The sequence below is a fragment of the Nothobranchius furzeri genome, chromosome 9, assembly GCF_043380555.1.
Source record: "Nothobranchius furzeri strain GRZ-AD chromosome 9, NfurGRZ-RIMD1, whole genome shotgun sequence".
Classification (NCBI taxonomy): domain Eukaryota; kingdom Metazoa; phylum Chordata; class Actinopteri; order Cyprinodontiformes; family Nothobranchiidae; genus Nothobranchius; species Nothobranchius furzeri.
Window position 1 is genome coordinate 53,052,583 of NC_091749.1, and position 26,039 is coordinate 53,078,621.

The 26,039-nt window shown below is 42.3% G+C and overlaps 1 protein-coding gene across 2 annotated transcripts in view; it reads right to left on the reverse strand.

Moving 5' to 3' along the window:
- The window catches only part of LOC107381856 (CUB and sushi domain-containing protein 1), a 668,617-nt gene that overhangs the window by 262,386 nt on the left and 380,192 nt on the right, over window positions 1-26,039 (reverse strand). For both annotated transcript variants that reach the window (XM_015953775.3, XM_015953774.3), the window contains exon 6: window positions 5,163-5,275. In XM_015953775.3, the coding sequence (XP_015809261.3) occupies window positions 5,163-5,275 (113 nt within the window). The remainder of the gene's footprint in view (window positions 1-5,162; window positions 5,276-26,039) is intronic.

Here is a 26,039-nt window from a genome sequence, read left to right on the forward strand (position 1 = left end):
TAAATGAAGGCCTAACTCATGCACATTCAGGGAATGCCAAGCGGAGGAGGTGCGTTTTTAGGTGACTCTTAAAGGCTGGCAGAGATGGGGATAGCCTGACTGAGGGTGGCAACTGGTTCCAGAGTGACAGGGCTAGGACTGAGAAAGCCCGGTCCCCACGAGTACGACACCTAGAACGAGGGACAGCGAGCAGGCCTTGGTCAGAGGAGCGCAGAGCGTGTGATGGGGAATGTCTGTTCTGTCAGGACAACAGCTTCAAAAGAGCTGCCCCAGAAACAGAAAATGAAAAGAAATGCACTGTGTATTAAAATCTTGCTGTAAAACACCATTAAATCTTACTATTCAGTCATGTTGTGAAGATGCAACGTTTCATGCTGAAAGAAGAACAAGGGCATCCCACTGTAAGTGCTAACTACCAGCAGCTTGCTTACGTGCATTCCACAGTAGCTGAGAAGTCAAAATCAAGTTAAATTAAAACATTTTGTGAGAAACAATTTCAGCAAAAATAGATAAATAAAACATTTTACTCAAGACCAATTTATATATTTACATATGTAAATGACATCCTTTTAGCATGACACTATGAATCAGCAAAATCTTTATAGAAGAAGAAGAAAATATTATTTCTATAGCGCCTCTCAAGATAGAACTCACGAGGCGCTTCAAATATAAATTATTATATAATTTATAATAAATTATAAAATACGTTAAACTCTTTGTGCATTCAAGCGTAACAAGGTTGATATTTAATATTAAACGGTTGGAATCTTCAGGCCCTGGGGCGTCCCCCGACAGAGCTGCGTTGTGAAAATCAGAGCATCAGCTTAAAAATTAAATAAAAAAAATATAGGAAACTGTCATTTTTAGTGAGCACAACCAACCAGGTTAAAATCAGACCATCCCAACAAAATATCATACTCATGAAACATATTTTAAATCATTCACTGACGACTTAAGTAGTCATTTGCGTTTTTTAGCGGGAATGGCCTGGGAACAAGCTTGCGCACCTTGAGAGTAAACATCAAGGCTCTCAAGTTGATGTTCATCCATTTATGTCCAGAACTCTGCAGCGAGGCTCCTAACTGGAGCAAACAGAAGAGCTCACATCACTCCTATTCTAATGTCTCTGCACTGGTTACCCGTTAACTTTAGAATTCAATTTAGAATCCTGTCTATGACTTCCAATGCTCTCTATGGTCAAGCTCCGCCTTATATTACTGAACTTTTAAAGTCTTATGCGCCAACCCGAGCCCTCAGGTCCACACCCCCAGAACTTTCTAGAAGTTCCAAAGACCAGATATAAATTCAAGTGGATTTCCCCTTCCAGACTGTTGCACCCCAACTTTGGAATGATCTTCCTTTTTCCGTGGGTAGTATTGGCAGCCTGGACACTTAAAAAAAAATTGCTAAATTATTATTAACAACATTCACTCGGTTTGAACATGTCAGGATTTATTAGCTGCTAGATCCGAGTTTAGATATGTTCACCTGCTCCCTCACCACCTCACACCCACAACACTTTTTCTTTTCTTTCAGTTTTTTTTTCCTTTTCTTAACCTTTATAATTCCTTCCTTTCCCCTTTTTTATCTGCTTCTGGATCTTTACATCTATATGGCACAATTAGCTTTTTTTTTTACACTGCAACAACAGGCACACAACGTGCGTGCGCGCGCGCACACACACACACACACACATATAATCCATACTCACAGTCAACACGATAGGCGTTTCATTGCACAATCAAAAACACTTTTGGGCTTGTATTATTATTATTATTATTATTATTATTATTTATACTTTATAATTATCGGCTTTAATATCTTTATATTAATATTGTTAAAATATGATTGTAGCGTCCAGCAATGGTCAGTTTAGGTACAGCCTGACCTTCCACCACCTATTCAACATCTGGTCAGAGAGGAGACACAACATTGCATGTGTTCCCTTTAAACAAGTCTGCCTTCACACAAGCTGGGATTCAGACTCCACAAGTCTAAATCATAACATTAACTTACTTTCCTCAAGGTCTCAGCTGCAGAAGACAGAAGATCCAGCTCAAATCGGTGCTAATGTCAAGAATGATTTTAATAAATCAATATGAACTCCTTCTATGACTTATAATCTAGATAATCATTAAATAATCATTTGTTTATGACTACTCATGATGATTATAGTATTATGAAATGAAATGCTTCATTAATTGTGCTCATTGAGTGGATGTTGTTTATCTACTAGACTGCAATATGTTCCCCATGTTTTGACGACAAGGTCCACACACCTACACATCCACCATAACAAGTATGGCTAAGTTAAAGTCCCATACACATAGCTAAAACCTATTACCCAGATCAGGACTTCCATATTAAAGAAGGCGTGTTTCTGAGAGTTGCCTTGGTAACATCTTCCTTTCTGTCAGCCTCTGACTGGCTGTTAAAATCATAACATCAGTTCTATAAAACTAAAACCTGCTGAGAGATTCGTCAGTACTGGAGAGTTCTGGAGAATAGCTCAGATTGGCCAGCTGTCGCAAGACTCCATAAACACCCAAGATTTTTATTTGTCGTGAAACCTTTTGTGCACATGCAAAGCTGATGAAAAACACTTCCTGCAGAACAAAGCTGAACTGTTCACTTCTTAAGAGTTATTTCTGAGGCGCAAGCTGATTCCATCCTGTGATGCCTGGTGACATCTCTTGAGACTGGAGAAAGTCAGTGCTTACGGTCAATCTACAGGACCTGGGTGCCCTGAGGTCATCCGACCTCTTCTGACCTCCGGATCTGGACGAGGGTCATCCAAAGGGTGAGAGTGGAACACAGAGAGATTGCACCTGATTGTGCTTTGATAACAATGAACCTCATAGTTTATTGCAAACAAAATTATTTTTCATCTGGAGACGCCGCTCTCTGAGATTCGGAAGTTCTGACCAACACCTCATTTACACATAGCCTACATCACCTTTAGACCCATCCATTCATGGTAAATGCTTAGTTCACTTGTCGTGTTTTTCTTGTCATAAAAATCATTTTTTATTATAAACCTGACTCTTTCATGAATCAAAATGAAGTGTGAATAATTGCTTAATAAAGCAAATCATTCAAAACATTCAGCTCATTTTGACAGTTTTGCTTACTTTCAGCTTCAGTTCAGCTATTCAGCAGATTCAGCTTACAGTTTAAGCTATCCAGCGTTTGTTTTGATCTATGTGAAGCACTATGTGATTCTATGTCTGTGATAACTGCTATATAAATAAAAATTATTTACTACTTACTTAGGTCACGTGATCAGAAAACAGACAATCCATGAATTAGGAGATTGTTTTGGGACACCGCTATGCCTAGAGCTAGGCTCGTCGTCGTCTTCCTCCGCTTATCCGGGTCCGGGTCCGGGTCCGGGTCGCGGGGGCAGCATCCCAACTATGGAGCTCCAGACCGTCCTCTCCCCGGCCTTCTCCACCAGCAGGACCCCAAGGCATTCCCGGACCAGATTGGAGATGTAACCTCTCCAACGTGTCCTGAGTCGACCCGGGGGCCTCCTGCCGGCAGGACATGCCCGAAACACCTCCCTGGGGAGGCGTCCAGGAGGCAGATGCCCAAACCACCTCAACTGACTCCTATCGATCCGGAGGAGCAGCGGTTCTACTCCGAGTCCCTCCCGAATGTCCGAGCTCCTCACCCTATCTCTAAGGCTGAGCCCGGCCACCCTACGGAGGAAACTCATTTCGGCCGCTTGTATCCGCAAGCTCGTTCTTTCGGTCATTACCCAAAGTTCATGACCATAGGTGATGATTGGGATGTAGATCGACCGGTAAATCGAGAGCCGGGCTTTCTGGCTCAGCTCCCTCTTCACCATGACAGATCGGCTCTGCGTCTGCATCACTGTAGACACTGAACCAATCCGACTGTCGATCTCCCGATGCCTCCTACCTTCACTCGTGAACAAGACCCCGAGATACTTAAACTCCTCCACTTGAGGTAGGACCTCTTCCCCGACCCGGAGTTGGCAAGCCACCCTTTTCCGGTCGAGAACCATGGTCTCAGATTTGGAGGTGCTGATCCTCATCCCAGCCGCTTCACACTCGGCCGCGAACCTACCCAGTGTAATGTGAGGAAATATGGGTTTTCTGTGCAAAAGGTCATTTGACTCGGCTGGGTCAAAGAGCTGGGTCGCTGAGAAGGTCTACAGTTCTACACCAGCAAGAGCTGAAGGTCAGAGCTGGATGAAGCTAGAAGGACCACATCATCCGAAAAAAGCAGAGACGAGATTGTCCTGCCACCAAACTCGACACACTCCACACCACGGCTGCACCTAGAAATTCTGTCCATAAAGGTAATAAACAGAACCGGTGACAAAGGGCAGCCCTGGCGGAGTCCAACCCTCACCGGGAACAGGTCCGACTTACTACCGGCTATGCGGACCAAACTCACGCTTCTCTGGTAAAGGGACTGAATGGCCCTTAACAGAAAGCCACCCACCCCATACTCCTGGAGTGTCCCCCACAGCTAGGCTCAAACTGGAAAAGCTGCAGCTCACACTTCGACAATGTATTGTGATAGATGGAAAAAGCTATAAACACACTCATTTTTGCTGATGTAAGAAGAGAGTCTACTCTTTATTTTTGGTAGTTTTGGTGTTTACATGGTCTTAGAGCACATTCTTCTGGGATTCTGCCCAAAAAAAAACTGTAAAAATGCTCATAGAACAGAGGCTTTTCTGATCAGATAAAAGCTTGCAGTGAATGACTTAATAGAATTAAGTAACTGCAATCTATGTGCTTAATAATAAGGAAAGAGAAATTTAATTTTGCAAATCATGAATATTCTGGAGGAGATAAGTCAGTTTGCTTGCCATTAGACTAAAGTTTTTAAACCAGCATCAATATTGGTGTCTGCAGCAGTTTAGCACAACTGATGAGCTGCCTTCAATTCTGGAGGAGAACCAATGATTGCTGGAGGATAAGATGGTCTTTAAAGCAATATCGTTTTCAGGGAATGTCTAAATTATTTCAGCACATCCATCTAGTTTCTGCACTATGCAATATCCTTAAAATCTCAGAGATTATGCACAACATCTGAAGTTTTTTTTTATAAAACACTTTCCATTTGTCTATATATAAATAAAAGGGTCAAGAGCCAAGAAGTAAGCCTGAAAAATTATAACATACCTTGATATTGAGCACTGAATCCTTTCCTTCTATGATTGCTGTCTGAGGTGAAGTGTATCCGCAGCCAGTTCTTATTGGATATCACCGGTGAGGGCAGAGTTGTACCAGTCAGCCTGAAGGTAAACATATAGCAAAATTCCTTAATAAAAATACCAAAATCCCAGCAGGACTTAGTGAAATCGGATCTCATCACGTTTCATAACTGTGTGGAAAGCAAAAGTATTTCTAGCATGGTGTCATATTTTTGAGAACACACCAAAAGACGAGACAACTGAGAAAGACCAGACTTCATATAACAAGAGTCTAGCTGTTGATGATCAACATAATCCACTGTTGGACATGAGAGACCTTTGCATAGGGGACAAAATGCACTTTTTATATGTGTGTGTGTATATATAAATGCATATAAAGGTGCCGTGTACTTCTGCAGTTCCATATGATGGTGACAATCATGCGTAGACCGAAGAACAAGTATTTCTGATCAGTTTAATATTCTGTTGCAGCATGTGCACTTGGCTCATGAATGGAAGAAAATGTCTCTGTACTTCAGTCTGAGGTAGAAGAGATATGCACCTGAATGCTGATGCAAAGTGCTGCCATGTAATTACAGATTGCAGCATTATAGATTGCAGCAAGATCGACCACCGCTGTGAAAATTGTTGAGTATACACGCTTCACAAATAGCAGTAAATACAGTGGATTATATGATGCAGAAAAGAAGTGGGAATTGCTTCATTTTATTTATTTATTTAGAAAGTCAGTCAGTTAGTTATTCAATTAAAAATATTTGCTGAAAACTCACTATCTGTCATTTAGGGGAAGACTTTTGTGTTTTTCCAATTTAGAGACACCCTCCAAATTCTCCACAAGCTGATGATTGTACAGTATGTTAGATATTGTGCATATGTATGCTATGTTTATTGAAGCATCTTGTAAACATTAGGAAAATAACTCAAAACGGCTGAAATGATAAAATCAACTGGCTGCATGGTGGCACAGATGGTTGCTCTGATGCATCACAGCAGGAAGGTCCCAGGTTCAAAGCCAAGTTATGACATTTCTGTGTGGAGTGTGCATGTTCTCTCCAAGCTCCAGCATCTCTCCACAGGCCAAAAACATGCATGTTGGATTAACTAACTATAAATGCTAAATCCACAATTATAACCTGTGCTGTTGAGCAGAGGATTAATAAACAGCAGACCGAGGATCTCAGGGAGTTGTGAGTGAGTAAAATGAGAAACAGAGACTGCAACCTTTAAATGGAAAAACCACAAATATAAATAACAAAGACAAACAATACATATAAAGTTTGCACTTCTGTTAAATGAAATATGCTTAGGAATTACTCTTTTGTTATTTTAATTTCTAACTTTTGGATTAAAGCTGAAATAAGGTTAAATTCTTTATTTCTAGTTTCAATTTTAAGTTCTATATTATGACCGTTAATATAATTTTGAGTGTTTGGATTTGAAACCTACTCTGAATTGGCCTAATTTATGTTTAAGTTTGTATTGTGTTTGTATGATTTATGTATAATTTAACTCTCAGTGTGACATAGTAGATATTAGTAGATAGTAGCTAGTAGAAAAGGGAGCCCCAGTTCCCAGAAAGACAAGACAATGAATCAAGTCAGTGGAGTAAAAAATGCTATTTTCTAATCCCGTTTGTATAAGCCATGGATTTCACATATGATGCCTGTGAATTTTAAAGACTCATTTCAATGCCAAGAAAGTTCTTATTTTTGAACAGGGTAAAATGTTATTTTAGGTTTTGTGTGAAATTAAGTCCAGGGCTACAAATGGGCATCAATAAATTGACGTCATCAAACCAGAAACGGAGACGAACAGAGGGAAAAGGACTGTAAGTCCTACAAATTTTAAATTTTTCCATCAGGAGGAAATAACCACCATAAATCTGGCCATTTGCTACATAGCAGCTATGCTAGGGGAGAGGAGCTTCTGCGGTGACATCATATATGCGACGTACCGACGTCTGATTTGAAATCAAGCTAATTACAAACATTTACAAGCTGATTAATCTCAAAGTATGTGACCGGTGTGGTCAAAACACACATCATTACTTTTTATTCAAGTTACTGTACAACATATGTGTGATTCAGGGCATAAGGCAAAGCGGATTAGAAAATAGCTGTTTTAGCTCCATTCACTTGCGTTCATTTTTTTGTTCTATAGGGACCCATAAGCTGACCAGAAGGGAAGGAGACTTAGGCTCCTTATAGAACCAGCTTTGATGTGCGAGAGAGAGTTGCTGCTGGGGGAGCAGCGGCTCTACTCTAAACCCCTCCTGAAAACTAGAGCTTCTCAGCTAGTGATGTGTCGTCGCGAACGAACCGGCTCGAAGAGCCGGCTCTATGAAGTGAACGACGGGAACTGGCTCGTCATTGGGAGCTGTCACCCTCCCTCCCCTCCCCCTCTTGCTTTGGTGAAAGCCACACAACATGTGTAACTGCATGTCCAGACTATCCACACACAGAGCAGTAGGGGTGGGGAAGAGGGAGGATCAGACTCAGATAGACACACAGCAGAGCAAATGCAGGTGGAGGGAGACGAGAGAGAGAGAGAGAGAGAGAGAGAGAGAGAGAGAGAGAGAGAGAGAGAGAGAGAGAGAGAGAGAGAGAGAGAGAGAGAGAGAGAGAGAGAGAGAGAGAGAGAGAGAGAGAGAGAGAGAGAGAGAGAGAGAGAGAGAGAGAGAGAGAGAGAGAGAGAGAGAGAGAGAGAGAGAGAGGGGGGGGGGAATGAGGAGGAAAAAGGCGAGCGAGAGAGAGGAGAGTGCGACGAAGATATAGATGATGTATATTTGATATATTGCATTTTCTCACATTTGTAAATCATTTTACATATAGTTTTGCATTATTTTTGGTGATAAATATACTTTACGCAACAGAAAATCTGAGGAGCCACTTGGGAGCCAAAAGGGTCGGCTTTTTTTGGTGAGCTGAGCCAAAAGAACCGGATCTCTAAAAAAAAAGTTGGAATTTCCATCACTATTCTCAGCAGCCAGTCAGGGGAGATATGGGTGTGGCCAACAACAGCTTGTTTTCTTGAAGTGACAGATCATTCTGGATCATTCTGGGAGTTACTGAAACTGTCAAGAGCAAAACTGCAGCTATCGCTTTATGTGAGAGGGACTTTAGGCAAAGAAATGTATCAACATGCTTTGTATTGACCATAGCAGTAATATAACTTCAGAAAAAAGTAATAGTATGCCCCCTTCAAAAAAAAAAAAAAGATCAAATAAAAATCTCAGCAATGCTGGTGTGTATGTGTGAAACTGTGGAATTTGGTAGAAATGAATGGCTCAAGATTAAAACCTGATTGTCTTTGTTCTATAAATAGTTCACATGCAGGTGACTGCTGTAAAAGTAAAATAAAAAATTACAACAATCTACTAAACAACAAATTCATCACTGTAAGTGTCTACAGATCAGTGATTCAAGAGCTGAACCCAAAGACAGTTCATTTTACTCCAACGAAGAGGTTTTTGAAAAATAAAACATAACCTTTAAAAAAAACACAGAAATACGAGTCAACACTTGAACCAGTTAATGTTCAGATCTCCTGAATAATTTGTGTGCAAAAGCCATGTTTTCAAACATTCATTAATAAGTTATTTGCCTGTTGATATTTCTGATGGAAAAAAGCCAACATTAGCCATGTTTACATGCGCATATTTAATCGGATTGAATGCCCATTCAGATTGAAAATTCTGCATGTAAACATGTCAATCAGAATATTCTGATCCGATTCGGCCCGATCGGATTGAAATTTCAATCCGATTGAGAGAGGTGGTTTATTCCGTTCTTCATTCCGATTGACGTGCATGTACACAGCCATTCGGATTGTTGGGGTAAAATAATGCCCACTGCGCATGTGTGCAACAGCCAGCGGGCCTCTCCGCTGTCATTTGGACTGCCTGACTTCAAAAATGACGGTGTAATTAACAAGCGGCGGCTTTTAAATCCGACAACAAGCCGTCCCGTTTCAGTAATATTTAATTCAGAACTTGCATTTTGTGGAAGTAAAATAAAAATCTGATTATTGCACAAATCATTCGACAAAGATGTTCAAATCTTTACTGGAAATACGCAGGTTTATCGTGGGGGTTGCAGCGCACGGATCCCCGTTTCTGTCAGCTTTGAACACAGCAGCTTCTGCAGCAGGTGATGGAGACACGCTTGTAAAGAACACAGGATAATCTGGGTTTTGCAGACCTGATTGGAGGCTGATGTTGGGTAGGAAAACGTCCTCGGTTAAATACTCTGGACGACAGTAAAGTCCGTGTTCGTTAAAAGCACGTAAACGCAGATGACCTGAGATGCGGTTCGTTAATGATGAACACAGGCTTCTAAACTTTCTGAACATCTTCTGTTATTTTGTTTGAACAGATTTTTCTCAACAGTTTCAGCTGATCGTCACATGTTATTAATAATAAGCCACAACAGAGCTCAGTAATAAAACATGAGGCTAACCCCCCCCCCCCCCCCCCCCCCCACCCCCCACACCCCGTCCCCGCTCTGCCGCAGCGCAGCGCAACAGCTGTCAATTCAGACCTGCGGACCAGCTGATCAAGAGGCAGACATAACCCTCCCTTATTTTAATCAACAATAAAATGCAGCAAAGCATATATCTGCAGTTATTCACTGAAGAAAACGTAACTTCTATGAGCTAAATAAAAATATTAAATTGAATAAATGGATCAGGAAAGCAGGAAGAATAGTTATTTCTGTTTTTACATTTTTCTTTTCGTTTCATGGCGTTTGTTTACAATTTTTCTTTCGTGAAAGGCAACTCTGCGCATGCTCAACCTATTTAATCGGATTAAATGCTTGGTGCATATGTACGCACGGCATGATCGGATCATTTCAGTTCGTGTCCATGTGAACAGAGATTCGGAAATTCCGATCAACCAAGATTTCAATCGGATTGAGGAAATTTGCCACATGAAAACGCAGCTACTGTTACAAAACAAAAAGTGATTTGTAAAGTAAAAAACGATAAAAACAAAACTAAACAAAACCCAAACAATAACTCTTGTTCAAATTCCTATATTGAAAGTGAATCTAATCACTGAATGTCATCAAAACACAATGTATATTCCAAACTTTTAGTTTATATATATAAAAAAACTGACCTTTCCTATAAAGTGATGGTTCTGATCTTTAGAAGGGATTGTCAATCGAAAAGTTATACACAATTAATATCATACGTGCTTCAGAAAACTCTTTGGTTTAGATAAATAGAGATTCAGTCTGACCAGATAAATAGGCTAACAGTTAATTACAGAGGGGCTGGTTACAAAGTGGATTTCTGTCATTGTAGAACAAGAGTCAACAGCTTTATTTCTCGAGGGCAACTTTCCTGCAAACTGTTGTGGTTCCCTCCCTCCTACATACCTGATGCACATGAACGAGTAATTAACTGGCCTCTGCAGAACTCTACATCGTAAGGAGGTGATTAAAACATCAGTTTCTGGTGTGCTGAAGTCATTCATGTAGGTGACCCCTGGCATAGAATAGCAATAATACCCAATAATAAACTATTTTAAAGCTTGACAATGAGGCCTCATATTCTAAATAGTCCTAATTAAATATGAATATAGGACTGGAAGTGTCACAGATCAAATAAATGTTAGCTTAACTGATTTGCCATCTTTTTGTTTTTCTTTTTTCTTTTTTGGACGTTGTAAAAACTAAATGACTTTAATCCACTTTCGAGCCCAGCCAACTGGGAATAACATTTAACCCTGGCTAAAATAAATCACCATTTCTTCCAACTGTGGCCATTCAAAAACCACTACAACCTCGCTCAACGATCACTTTAAACCATACATCCATCCAACTATCCATTTTCATCCACTTATCCGGGATCAGGTCACGAGGGCGACTGCTTAAGCAGGGAGACCTAGACTTCCCTCTCTCCAGTCACTTGGGCCAGCTCCACCGGGGAAATCCAAAGGTGTGAGGCATAGACCCTCCTGTGTTTCCTGTGTTTTCCTTTGGCCCTCCTCCTGGTTGGATGTGACCGGAAAACCTCACCAGGAAGGCAGCATCTTAACTAGATGCCCAAGCCACCTAAACTGGCTCCTCTCGATGTAACCAGATGTAACCGCCACTTAAAACCAGAGGACCCCAAGTAGGTGTCGGGACCCCAAATTGCCTCACCAAGAACCATACTGGGTGAGCGTGCCTTCTCACATGCTGCCCCCAAACTGTGGAACTCTCTGCCCCTCCATGTATGTCAGGCACCTTCCCTCTGTAGGTTTAAGTCTGCCCTCAAAACACATTATTTTAGCCTGGCTTTTCCTACATGACTGTCTTCATACGTCAGCTTAGCGGCAGCTTGTGACTTTCTTCTGTACTTTTTAGCTCACTAATGTTGCTCAGTTAGTTTTTACTTGTTTCTCTTTTTTCTCTTATCTTGGTGCTTTTACTTGTTTTATGGTTAGTTAACTTTTATTGTAATTTTATGCCTTGCTTTTTTGTGTGTTATATGTATTTAGCATTATGTTTTACTTCTATGCTGTCTTTGTTGTTGTGTTTGAGTCTTTCACTCTCCTGTACAGCACTTTGGTTAGCTCCCAAGCTATTTTTAAATGTGCTTTATAAATAAACTGGTATGGTATGGTATGGTATGGTATGTATGGTATGGTATGGTATGGTATGGTATGGTATGGTATGTATGGTATGGCATGGTATGGTATGGTATCTATGTTATGGTATGGTATGGCATGGTATGGTATGGTATCTATGTTATGGTATGGTATGGTATGTATGGTATGGTATGGTATGGTATGGTATGGTATGGTATGGTATGGTATGGTAAGGTATGGCATGGTATGGTATGGTATCTATGTTATGGTATGGTATGGTATGGTATGGTATGGTATGTATGGTATGGCATGGTATGGTATGGTATCTATGTTATGGTATGGTATGGCATCGTATGGTATGGTATCTATGTTATGGTATGGTATGGTATGTATGGTATGGTATGGTATGGTATGGTATGTATGGTATGGCATGGTATGGTATGGTATCTATGTTATGGTATGGTATGGCATGGTATGGTATGGTATCTATGTTATGGTATGGTATGGTATGTATGGTATGGTATGGTATGGTATGGTATGTATGGTATGGGGGTGTTCCAGAAATAAAATTGCAGAAAAAAATGCTGTTTCTAAATTTCTGGCATAATTATCAAAAAGAAGAAACTCAACTAAAATGTCTTAAATAGATGTAAGTGAATATGAGCTGAAGCATTTTATTTTATTTATGTCCTGAATTATTTAGCTTTTTAAGCATGTGTTTCTTGTCCAATTAGAGACATCTGGGGTCACATGTCTTGAAAGATTGCTATTTTGTGGGTCTGAAGCTGAAATGATTGGGAACCACTGGTAGTAACAATATTGATCCCTTGCACGTAACTCAAGTCTCATGAGGAACTGAAGCTTGTCACTATGCTAACCTGTTGAGTGGTATATTGTGCCATCAAAATAGCTTTAAAATAACAGCAGGTTGAACATGGCATTCAGCTTCTGATGTTTTATAAATCACCTCCATGTAGGAGTCCCTGTTCTGCTGAAATTTTCCTAAAACAGATTAAAGATCAAATTGTTTAGATGTCACAAACATTTTAATAGGTCATGCACTGGAGCTGCTTTCTGTGCTTTAATTAACAGAGTTACAAATCATTAAGAACATCAGGCTAAAAAAGCAGTAGTTTAGTGCTGGTTAAGGCGAGGGTGAGGTGTGTCATCATATCACAAGCTGCAGGTTTGTGTTGTCATGTTCAGGAAGACTGATGGGTTGGAATCTGAGGATAGTGAGGGCATTTAAATTTTATTCAATACCGTCCACTAAATAGCCTCTTTCTCATGCTCTTGTCAATCAGTCTGCCACACACTGCAGAATAAATCATAAAGATGTGGAGCATGAATTATTAGGCAGTTATGGATGAATCAGAATGATCCAGAATAAGGAAATGCCAAAAAAGGAACAAAATGGTCAATTTATTGTTTAGGGATTATCAACATTTTGGAAATGCTGCTGCCTTAAAGGTGTGGAACACTCGTTTCATCAATACAACTGCAGTGGTCTAGAAATGAATGCCTTGTAGGTCAAGCTCGGAGGGGTAAAAGATACTGATGCACCATTTCCAGAAAGTAAAAGTTACCCACATCACAGCAGAGCTTCAGACGGCAGGTTTTAGAGTCTTATTTCCTGATATTTGGACATCTTGCTACAGATTGGATAACAACAAAAACACAACTCTACCACTGACTAGCAATGTGGATGTTGTTTTCTTCACAAATAACAAGTTTGAAGGAGTTCTGCTGTGTGGAGAAGTTGCTAATGCTAAATTAGCTTCTACTAGTTGAAGCATTCTTTGCTGTTGCCTGGACGTTAAACCAACAATGGCCTTTCCTGTTGTGAGTCAAGATGGGGGAATCCATGAATGTTTAGTGACAGAGTGACATATATCTGTCAAGCTTTTCTAATCCTATAGTTTCACCGTCTATTTTCTATCAGAAGCTAATGCAAGAGATGGATGTAGAAGACTATTTTCATTATCAGCCTCAAGTTCTCAGTGATTATAATCAGAAATTATCATTAAAAAATGTATTTTCAGTGTTCCACACCTTTAATAATGGGTGAGACAGGAAATAAAGGTGGGGCATATGTCTGACAGTAGAATATTTGAATAGCGTGTCAGGGAAACACCAGAGACATGGTAAAGTTAGTGACATTTACAGGAAACACCTTGTTAAATATTAACAAAACAAGTCAACGTCGCCAATAAACCTGCAAAAATACACAACCTAAACAGGAGCAGGTAGTAAGTAGTAATACAAAAAACATATTTGCTGTTATAATAATCCTATATTTTAGTTCTTGTTAGCGTGTCAAGCATTTACAGAAGCGTAGGGTCTTGTTTGGTTGCAAGGCTGTAGATGGCAAGATCTCAAATTAGCTTTTTCAAAATTTTTGTTTATTTTCAATAAAAAAACATATCGGAATATCACTAAACTAGAAAACAAAAATGAATCCAAATATTTATGTTGTATTTTGAAAATGTACTTTTAAATTTTTTTATTAATGACAACCAAACAACATTAAAGTTTCCTACTGAACCCCTCAGACTGTGCCTGATCTTCTCCAAGTGTAAACGTGACATAACTCCATTAACCCGGTGACCGTACACTGGTGGATGAGAGTCTTTCCACCTTCAAATGTAGAAAATGGAAGTATAGATGAAACTGTCCTGATTGATGCAAAATGCATCTGCTGTTCTTTTATGAATATGTGAAGAAAAAAAAAAGACTTGTTACCTGATATATTTCTGTTATAACGGTTGTAAAATCACAAAAATCACAAGACAAGTCAAAATTTAAAATAAATAAGAAAACAAAAAGCCATTTTTCCTTCTGGAGCTAGCTGTGTAACAAGTGCAACACAGTATTTTATGAAAAATGTTTCTCTTTTAACTATTAATAATGAATACCTGAAATATAAACATCCAGTTTTATCCTCCTTGAACCGTCACCTTATCGTAGTGGAGGAGTTTGAGTGCCCTAATGATCTTAGGAGCTATGTTGTCTGGGGCACTTTGTGTCCCTGGTAGGGTCTCCCATGACAAATGGGTCTTAGGTGAAGGGTGAGACAAAGAACAGTTCAGAAGATCTTTCATAGAAGTAAAAACAATGAGCCGGAGTACCCGGCCTGGAGGGTTACCGGGGTCCCACCCTGGAGCCAGGCCTGGGGTTGGGGCCCGTGAGCGAGCGCCTGGTGGCCGGGCTTTCGCCCATGGGGCCTGGCCGGGCCCAGCCCGAACCGGATACATGGGCTCATCCAACTGTGGACCCACCACCCGCAGGAGGAACATGAAGGGTCCGGTGCAATGTGGATCGGGTGGCAGACCAAGCCGGGAGCCTTGGCGGTTCAATCGCCAGACAAGGAAACTGGTTATTGGGACACGGAACGTCACCTCGCTGGCGGAGCAGGAGCTTGTGGCAGAGGTTGAGCGGTACCAGCTAGATATAATCGGACTCACCTCGACACATAGCATTGGCTCTGGAACCCAAGTCCTTGAGAGGGGTTGGACACTCTCCTTTGCTGGAGTTGCTCCAGGTGAGAGGCGGAGGGCTGGGGTTTGCTTTATATTAGCCCCAAGACTCTGCCTGTGTGTTGGGGTTTACCCTGGGGGATGAGAGGGTAGCTTCCCTGCGCCTTCGGGTCGGGGAACGGGTCCTGACTGTTGTTTGTTCTTATGCGCCAAATATCAGTTCAGATTACCCATCCTTTTTGGAGTCCCTGAGACGAGTGCTAGATAGTGCTCCATCAGGGAACTCATTGTCCTGCTGGGGGACTTCAATGCTCACGTGGGCATGGAGCATGACCTGGAGGGGTATGAATGGGAGGAACGGGAGGAATGTCCTGCCCGATCTGAACTCTAGTAGTGTTTCATTATTGGACTTCTGTGCAAGCCGCAGTTTGGCCATAACGAAACACCATGTTCGATCATAAGGATGCCCGTCGGTACACTTGTTACCAGGGCAGCCTAGGTTGCAGGTCGATGATAGATTTTGTAGTCGTATCATCTGACCTGTGGCCGTTTGTTTTGGACACCCGAGTGAAGAGAGGAGTGGAGCTGTCAACTGATCACCATCTGGTGGTGAGTTGGATCAGATGGCAAGGGAAGATGCCGCATAGACCTGGCAGACCCAAACACATAGTGAGGGTCTGCTGGGAACGCTTGGCAGAAGAACCTATCAAGATGGTCTTCAACTCCCACCTCTGGCAGAGCTTTGACCGCGTCTCGAGAGCAGTGGGGGACATCGACTCAGAGTGGGCCTTGTTCCACTCTGCGACTGTTGAGGCAGCTGTTGCTAGCTGCGGTCGCAAGGCGGCCGGTGCCAGTCGTGGTGGCAACCCCCGTACCCGCTGGTGGACACCAGAGGTTCGGGGAGCCATCAGGCTGAAGAGGGAGGCCTACAGGGCGTGGCTGGTCTGTGGGTCTCCAGATGCAGCAGACAGGTACCGGATTGCCAAGCGGGGTGCAGCAGTGGCAGTTGCCGAGGCTAAATTTCGGGCATGGGAGGAGTTTGGTGAGGCCATGGAGAAAGACTATCGATTGGCGCCAAAGAGGTTCTGGCAAACTGTCCGGTGCCTCAGCAGAGGGAGGCAGCAACTCGCTCACACTGTTTACAGCGAGGATGGGGAGCTGCTGATGTCAACTGGGGCTATAGTCGGGCGGTGGAAGGAATACTTTGAGGAACTTCTCAATCCCACCTACACACATTCCGAGGAGGAGCCAGAGCTGGGAGACCTGGGGATGGACTGTCCAATCTCGGGGGCAGAAGCTGCTGAGGTAGTCAAACAACTACACAGTGGCGGAGCCCCCGGGGTGGATGAGATTTGTCCTGGGTATCCCAAGGCTATGGATGTGGTTGACACGTCTCTGCAACATTGTGTGGTCATCGGGGGCAGTTCCTGTGGAGTGGCAGACCGGGGTGGTGATTCCCATCTTTAAGAAGGGTGACCGGAGGGTGTGTTCCAACTTTAGGGGGATCACACTCCTCAGCCTCCCTGGAAAGGTCTACTCCAAGATACTGGAGAGGAGGGTCTGATCGATAGTTGAATCTCAGATTGAGGATGAGCAATGTGGTTTTCATCCTGGCCGTGGAACTGTGGACCAGTTCTATACCCATGGAAGGGTGATGGAGGGGGCATGGGAGTTTGCCCATCCAATCCACATGTGTTTTGTGGATTTGGAGAAGGCTTATGACCGTGTCCCCAGGGGCACCCTGTGGTTTCTAGGCACAGCCGTGGTGTGGAGTGTGTCGATTTTGGTGGCAGGAGAATCTCATCTCTGCTTTTTGCGGATGATGTGGTCCTCCTAGCTTCATCCAGCTCTGACCTTCAGCACTTGTGGGGTAGGTTTGCGGCCGAGTGTGAAGCAGCTGGGATGAGGATCAGCACCTCCAAATCTGAGACCATGGTTCTGGACCGGGAAAGGGTGGCTTGCCAACTCCGGGCCAGGAGAGAGGTCCTACCTCAATTGGAGGAGTTTAAGTATCTCGGGGTCTTGTTCACGAGTGAGGGTAGGAGGGATCGGGAGATTGACTGGCAGATTGGTTCAGTGTCTGCAGTGTTGCGGACGCAGAGCCGATATGTCCTGGTGAAGAGGGAGCTGAGCCAGAAAGCCAGGCTCTCGATTTACCGGTCGATCTACGTCCCAATCCTCACCGATGGCCATGAGGCAGGAGGCCCCCGGGTTGACCCAGGACACTTTGGCGAGGTTACATCTCCAATCTGGTCCGGGAATGCCTTGGGGTCATGCCGGAGTAACTTTTGAAGGTGGCTGGGAGAGGACGGTCTGGAGCTCCCTAGTTGGGATGCTGCCCCCGCGACCCGGATAAGCGGAGGAAGACGACGCTAAACATCCAGTGTGATTTGGTGACAGGACGGGACACTTAGTGGATAAAGTAACTTGATGTTGTAATTTATCAGGGGTATTCAATTCCTGGCCTGGAGGTCCGTTATCCAGCACGTTTTAGTTTTAACTCTGTTTCAACACCTGATTTCAATCAGCAGGGACTTAACAGGCTTCTGCGGAGCCTGATGAGCTGCTTCACAGGTGAATCAAGTGTGTTGAATCAGAGAAACCACTAAACATGCTGGATATTGGGCCTCCAAGACTGTTATAGATGGTCGCTAAAGCCTGATGTCATGTCAAACTCAACAACTTAGCACATGGTGCAAAAGTTTGTTTCTGATGCCAGTGTTTCAACTTAAATGGTGAAACTAAAATATGAGATAGACTCATTACATGCAAAGTGAGGCGTCTCAAGCCTTTATTTGTTATAGTTGTGATGCTTATGCCTTTCAGCTTTTGAAAACCCCAAACTGAAAATCTCAATTAACATTGTGAAAAGTTTCAATATTCTAAACTCAGAGTGTCACACTGATCAATTAATGAATCCAATACACAGAAGGGTTCCTGAGCCTTTACATTAGAGGTGTCAAACAAATTCACACTGGGCCAAAATGAAAACCTGGGACAAAGTTGCAGGCCAAAAGGCTGTTTGGGTGTTCCTCGTCAACTGCAAACAGATTAGTGAGTAAATCTGTGTGTGAGATAAATTTGGCGCTGACTAAGTAAGATGAGTATCATCAGTCTGTCTGAGACTGAGGAAGGACGGCAGTAGATGTGAACACTTGCATGGACGCCAATGATTGTAAACAGGAAAGGAGGAGGCGCTTTGAATGACGCGCTAATGCTGCAAAGCACCATGGGATTTGTAGCATTTGTGGCAAATGCTCTGGAAGGCCGTTTAATGCACATTTGATCATGTGGACGGAATATAAATAGTCTGCAGGGCAGAATTGTGCCTTAGTTTGACACGTGTGCTTTAAATTGTCTTTAAATGGTTAAATGGCTGAAATAAATGGACTTGGCGCAATATTCTAAATTTTCATGTTTCACCTGCATAGTTGTGTTGACTTTTACTTAAACATTAAGATCTGGTTACTCATATTAACCTACTCTGCATTGACAAGCATACATTTTAGCTGAAAAGAAAATTGTTAATCTTTGTTTTCTACTGTTAAGGAATGCTTTTTCTTGATCTCTGATTTTTATTTGAAAAATTAACACTAGCCTAAGCACTGGCTCAAGGTTCGGGTCTCTGCTTTTTGCAGATGATGTGGTCCCATTGGTTTCATCACAACGTGATCTCTCGCTCTCACTGGAGCAATTTGCAGCCGAGTGTGAAGCAGCTCCTCTAAATCCAAAACCATGGTCTTGAATCGAAAATGTCTGGGCCTCTCGGCTTAGGCTACTGCCCCCGCAACCCGACTTTGGATAAGCAGAAGAGCATGGATGGATGGACTTAGTGTGAGCAAGGCTCCATACTTTTCTCTTATTCAAGTTATTTTGTTTTAGTGATTAAAGAAAAGAAGGCATGGCTGTGTTGACCATGCTCCTATTGTGCCTTTTAGATCTTGACATACATTTAACACCTCAACAAACATGATTATCTAATCATTGCTAAAATGCATTTTCTCAAAGAATACAATAGAATAACACATTCTGCATAACTTGGACAACATGGTTATAAATGTGTCTAATTATGATAATTTAGTTTCCCTTTTGTATTCCTTTGTTAATGTTAGGCCTGGGCTGGAGATGCAACCATTACAGAAAATCTAACTTCTATATAGAATAAGAAGAAAGCGGGAGCAGAAGGACACTTTAAAACCATTTCTTAAGTATTGTAACTAAAATGATAAGTTGGTAGCCTTTGGTAATTATTACATCAGCTGGGGCTTTTCATGCAGTTTGTTACCAACAGCAACCAAAGTGATGGGAAAAAAAGAAAATGGTGTACTGAAGGAAAAAAAAAGGAAATGATGTAAGCGACTGCCTGAAAGCAGATGTTCCACCAGCCTCCCCAAAGTAACATGAGCAACTGTAGGTAACCTTTTATTATGTTATTGGTGCACAGACAGAATAAAACAGCAATGAAGGGGAAGTAAAGAAAAACAAGGAAGAAAGCTCTTTACAGGTCTCATCTATTACTAACAACACTGTGCTGCTGCTAAAGTCAAATGAGAAAAAGAATAAAAATTGAGAAAATATCAAAAGACAGAATCAGGCATTTAGCAAATAATGCTACGGGTCCTGCACAATGTCCCAATTATTCATAAGATAGGTTTGCACAGTTTGTTCTTTATTCTTGTTTTGTTTATTTAATCTGTTTTGTTTTCTGTTCTCCGTGCACTTACGGTCGATGGTCTCTTCAAATGAACTTTAATTTGATTCCTTTCATTTGTCTGTAATAACACAAAAATAAATAAATAAAACTGAAGTCTGCTGATAAACATGAGATGGTCCTGTAAACATTTCCTGTAGCCAATGCTTTATTTGCTGAAGTCATTCATGCACTCTAGGTTTGAAATTTTGAACGATCCATGTTTTTCTCCGTTTGTGCGTGACTGATCAGAAATAACTGGCATTATTGCATGTGATGGGGTCTGCCAATACATTTCTGTTTTTAAATTATTTAATTGGTACCCTGTATAAATACATGGATAAATTCACTCCTGGATTCCGTCATCTTGTGGGCAGAAAAACGTTTGCCGTTTCTGTGATGTGTGACACACATCCACCTACTTACTGTGAACTGGTCGAGAAGCTGTATGTAGATCAGCGCCTGTGGGTTTTTGCACCATATGTCTCACTAAAGTGTATCCATCTATGTAATGAGTTCCCCCACCCCCCCATCCCCCCCTTTTTTTTGCATAGCAAATCTACTATAAAACAACTTTGCAACTGTTCTGGCTCCATGTGACCTTGCCTGGCTCTGACTTCCTCAGTCACCTGAGGTCAGATGAAGATACATTTTTCTTTACATATGACTGTAATGATGCCTGTTTATAGTCGCCTGGTTTTTCATCATATGCTCATCTGGAGGACCCACAGGATCTCAACCTTGGTGTTAAGACCCAGGTGTCTAGGCGACCCAGCATTCTCTATTCATATTTGTTATCGTTTTCCAGCTGATTCCTAAGTCATGCAACTCTCAACAACAAACACATGTTCTTATTCATAGTATTAAAAAAATCATTCTTGTGGCAAAAATGTCAAGTTTGAATCATCAATGTGCGCAAAAATCTCTGAACATAATTTTCTCTCCTTACAAGAGCTGTCCTTTAAGAGAGCTGGATTTAAAGGCGCATGAAGTTAGAATGACACCCTGTGTTCAAATGTGGGTACTGCAGTCCCTGTGTCTAAACAAGATTCAACACTGAGCAACTCAGCCTCAGAAGACTCTAGATGATGAGTGAAGAAGAGTCGTATGCAGTAAGTTCAATAGAGTTGTTGATAATAGAAAAAGTGGCTTGAGATCATTTTAGAGCCGACAATTTTTTTTTCCGAATTACTTGTTTGCGTAGTTAGCTCAACATTACTCTCTAGCCATCCTCACCTCATTTTAGAGTAAAACAAAAACTATGTCTTGGATTCTTAGAGGTACAAGACAATACCTCTTGGCCCACTGCTTTTCCAGTCCTTCCACAATGCTGCTGCTTTTTGCCGACCAGTGTCGAATTACAAATGCCAGCTTAACAGCCTGTGACACACTTGGACCCCCCATCAACCTAACATGCATGGTTTTAGCATATGGGAGGACACTGGAGCACCCAAAGAACGTGCACACATGCATGGGAAGAACAAGGCCACAGCCAGGATTTTAACATGAAAAAAAAAATCTGTTTTTCTAAAGCAAATTTTTTTTTCTGCACACAGAGCTGAGGGAGCAGGTGTCTGACCCAGCAGTCAGTGGGTTAGAGGTGGGGTACACCCTGGAGAGACCGAACACACAGCGTACATGACGTTACTTCCACCATTGGTCAAATTAAGATCACTGGTTATTCTAACATGCATGTTTTTGGATTGCGGCAAGAATTCCTGAAACACACCTACACATGCAGAGGGAGAACCTGTAGACTCCAGTTTATAAGACCCCAGCTGAAATTCACAGCAGAAGCAGAACACATGCTCCCCACCTCTGAAAGCCAAGTGAGGATTTTCATATGAAAAATATTAATTTAATACAACCAATATGTTTTTTCCAGCTTCCTTTCATAACTTATTTGTATACAGCCTATGTTCTGTACCTCAGCTGAATTAAAAATCATCTATATTCACTATTTCCTGGCATTAGGACTCGACTTCGGAGCTGTCACAGGTGGGGACTTTTGGAATGCTGTTGACATTTTCTCCCTGTGGCTTTTCAGTGCACATCTTCAGAAATCCAAAAACATGCTTGTTAGGCGAATTGTTGAGAGAAAATCCCCTTCAGGAATGAGGGTGTTTGTCCACGGTTGTTTGGTGTTGTCTTTTGTTCGGCTTATCAAGGAATGGTGCAGGGAAAATAAATTAATCTCAACTTTTATGTTGCCATGGTTGCACCTCTAAAATGTGCTCCGTGTGTTAATGTGTGTTGAAAAACTAAAACAAACTAAAACAAGTTATTTTTGTTATAGTTTTCTTCTTTATTGGCTTTTCTAAAATAGAATCAATTTCTAGGAATGTGTCTAAAAATGCTTTAAATTTGGAAAGAAATAAATTTTTCCTATAGCTATCACCATCTAGGCAACAGCATTATAATTTATTCATGCACGCTATAATTTCTGGCTCAGATTGTGTGATAACATCCTCATAATTACTACGCTGTCCATAAAGAGACAATATTTAAATACTACAACACTGAAAAGAAACTGAAAAACCAAGGAAATAATTACAAAAACTGTATTTGACATGTTGATGGATGATGAAGTTCAGTTAATGAGGTAAAGTTATTGTTTGAGCAGATCAGATGAATAAAAACAGATTTTTTTTTCCTTTTTGGAGAGCACGTATGTCAAGTCATCTTCAGTTATTTATGCTTAAAGGTCACCAGCTTGACATCGCAGATAGAAATGATAGAAAAGAGGAGAAATGAGGGATGAAACTGAAGTGGAAAAAAGAACAAAAGAAAACTGAACAAATGACACAAGAGCAAAATAAAAATAAAAATTAATAAAACAAGTTAGATAGGCATGGTAAAAAAAATAAGAAAAATAGTAAGCAGGTGACAATAACAACAGAAACATAAAGGAGCAGATGAACCAGAAGAAAGTGGGCTGTTATGGTACAAGAAATGTAAAGTAAAGGAACATAAAGACCTGCAGAGAAAACAGGCTGATGGATGAAAAACCCATGAGAGGAGGTGAGAGGGGGACATTTGGCAGCATGGTTTAGTGTAAAGAGGTTAAACTAGCTGCAAGGAGAGGTCAAAAGTGATCCAAAATGGACCAAAAAATCCCTAAATGTGGAAATGCATTACTAATGCCAGTCCACCAAGAACAGAGACAAATGGGAGAGACTGTGATAGGAGGAGACGAGGGAGAGGTGGATAAGGAAGGATGAAAGAGGCAAAAAGGTGGAATGAAATGATTTTTGTCTTTAGCTGAACATTTGGGAGTTTTTAACTCATTCACTGCCATTGATGACTAAAGTCGCCATTTTAAATCCAACAGTTCACTATCTTTGGGCGCCGGAACGAGCCCCCGCACCGTGAGAACTAACATCTCAGCTCTAAAGCTGATTTTCATCCATGTACATTACACGTCATGTGATCAGGAAGCAGAAAATTCATGTGTTAGGAGATTGTTTTGGGAAGTTGTTGTAAAAAACGTGAGGCGTGAACCGGAAATGCTTCTGCCGATCCCAATTCGACAACGGATTATGAAAGAACAGACAACGCTCGAAAAGCGCGGATTCTTCTTGATGTAAGAGGTGAGTCTCTGCTTTTTTTTTTGTTTTTTTTGGTAGTTTTGGCGGCGACATCATCCTAGAGCGCAACGTTCTGTGACTCTTAAAAAAACAGCAAAAACTGTGAGAAACGCTGGCAGCGAAGGGCTTTACCGATCAGGAAATTGCTGGCAACGAATGAGTTAACTGCCAAATACTTGCATTTTAAAGGCGTGAAATACAGAAAAAACACTTTTATCATTTGTGATTATAACTAGTCACTGAGTTTTTCATGCAGGCTGAACATAAAATTTGTCTCCCACACCTATCTGCTGCATTAGCTTCTGATAAGCTTATACTTTAATGCTCACATGGGCGATGACAGTAAGACCTGGAGAGGTATGGTTGGGAGGAACGGCCCCCCGATCTGAATTTGAGTGGTATTTTGTTATTGGATTTCTGTGCTAGTCATGGATTGTCAATAATGAACACCATGTTTAGGCATAAAGGTGTCCATATGTGCTCTTGGCACCAGGATACCTTGCTGTCATTTCGTCTGATCTGCGGCTGCATTTCTTGGACACTCCGGTGAAGAGAGGGGTGGAGCTGTCAACTGACCACTACCTGTTGGTGAGTTGGCTCCAATGGTGGGGGAGGACACCAGTCAGACCTGGCAGGCCGAAACATATTGTGAGGGTCTGCTGGGAATGTCAGGCAGAGTCTCCTGTCAGAATGAGACTCAATTCCCACCTCTGACAGAACTTCCAAAACGTTCCGGGGCAGGCAGGGGACATTGAGTCCGAACAGACTATGTTCTGTGCCTTCACTGAGGCGGCCGACCAGAACTGTGGCCGCAGGGTCATGGGTGCCTGTCGCGGTGGAAACCCTCTAGCTTGCTGGTGGACACTGGTGGTTAGGGATGCTGTAAAGCTGCAGAAAGATTCCTATCCGTTGTTTCTTGCCTGGTGGACTCCAGAGGCAGCTGATTGGTACAGGCAGTCTAAGCAAAATGTGGCTCGGGTGGTGACAGAGGCAAAAAAACCTGGCCATGGGAGGAGTTCAGTAAGACCATGGAGCATTACTTCTGTACAGCCTTGAGAAGATTCTGGTCCACCATCCAGCACCTCAGGAGGGGATAGCAGTGTGCTACCAACACTGTTTATAGTGGGGACAGTGTGCTGCTGACCTTGACTCGGGATGTTGTGGATCAGTGGGCGAAGTACTTCAAAGACCTCCTCCGTCCCATCAGTACATCTTCTAGTGAGGAAGCAGGGTTCGAGGACTTTGGGTTGGACTCTCCAATCTCTGGAGCTAAGGTCAATGAGGTTGTCAAAAAGCTCCTTGGTGGCAAGGCTCAGGGGGGTGGATAAGATCCGCTTGGAGTTATTTAATGCTCTGGATGTCGTAGGGTTGTGTTGGCTGACGCAGATCTGCAATATCACGTGAACATCGGGGGCAGTTCCACTGGACTGGCATACTGCGGTGGTGGTCCCCCTATTTTAAAAGGGGGGTTGCAGAATATGTTCCAACAGAGTATGTTCTGGAGAGGAGGGTCGTTGGATTTTTGAACCTCAGATTCAGAAGGAATTATGTGGTTTTCGTCCTGGCCGTTGAACAATGGACCAGCTCTATACTATTAGGGGGATCCTGGAGGGTGCGTGGGCATTTGCCCAATTGATCCACATGTGTTTTGTGGATTTAGAGAAGGTGCTTTGCGTCCTTTCGGGGGCTCTGTAGGGGATACTCCGGGAGTATGGGGTACCAGCCCCTTTGAAATGGGCTGTTAGGTCCCTGTATGAATGGTGTCAGAACTCGGTCCGCATTGCCGGCAGTAAGTCGAGCTTGTTTCTAGTAAGAGTTGGACTCCACCAAGGCTGCCCTTTATTACAGATTCTGTTCATAACTTTTATTGGCATAACTTCTAGGTGCAGCCAAGATGTAGAGGGGATCTGTTTAAGTGGCAAAGGATCAGGTCTCTGCTTTTTGTAGATGATTTGATCCTGTTGGGCTTCATCACACAGAAATCTTCAGCTTTCACTGGAGAGATTTGCAGCTGGGTGTGAAGCGACTGGGATGAGACTCAGCTCCTCTAAATCCAAGACCATGGTCTTAAATCAGAAAAGGGTGGAATGCCTTCTCCAGGTCAGGAAAGAGGTCATGTCTCAAGTGGAGGAGTTTAAGTATCTTGGGGTCTTGTTCGAGAGTGAGGGAAAAATAGAGCGTGAGATTGATAGACGGATTGGTGCTGCATTTGCAGTGATGCGGACGTTGTACATGGTTTGTCATGGTGACACCAAGCCGCTGAAAATGGATGGATGGATGAATGGATGGAATGCTTCTATGTCAAGCAATTGCTTGAACTCACCCATCTTGACTCGCAATGGGGAAGGCGGTTGTTGTTTTAGCATCCAGGAAACAGCAAAGAACATATTGGGTAGCAGAAGCTAACTGTTAGCATTAGCAACTCAACCACATGGCAGAAGCTCCTCCAGGCTTGTGTTATTTGTGAAGATAAAACATCAGTGGTAGAGTCGCATTGCCTTATCCAATCTGTGGC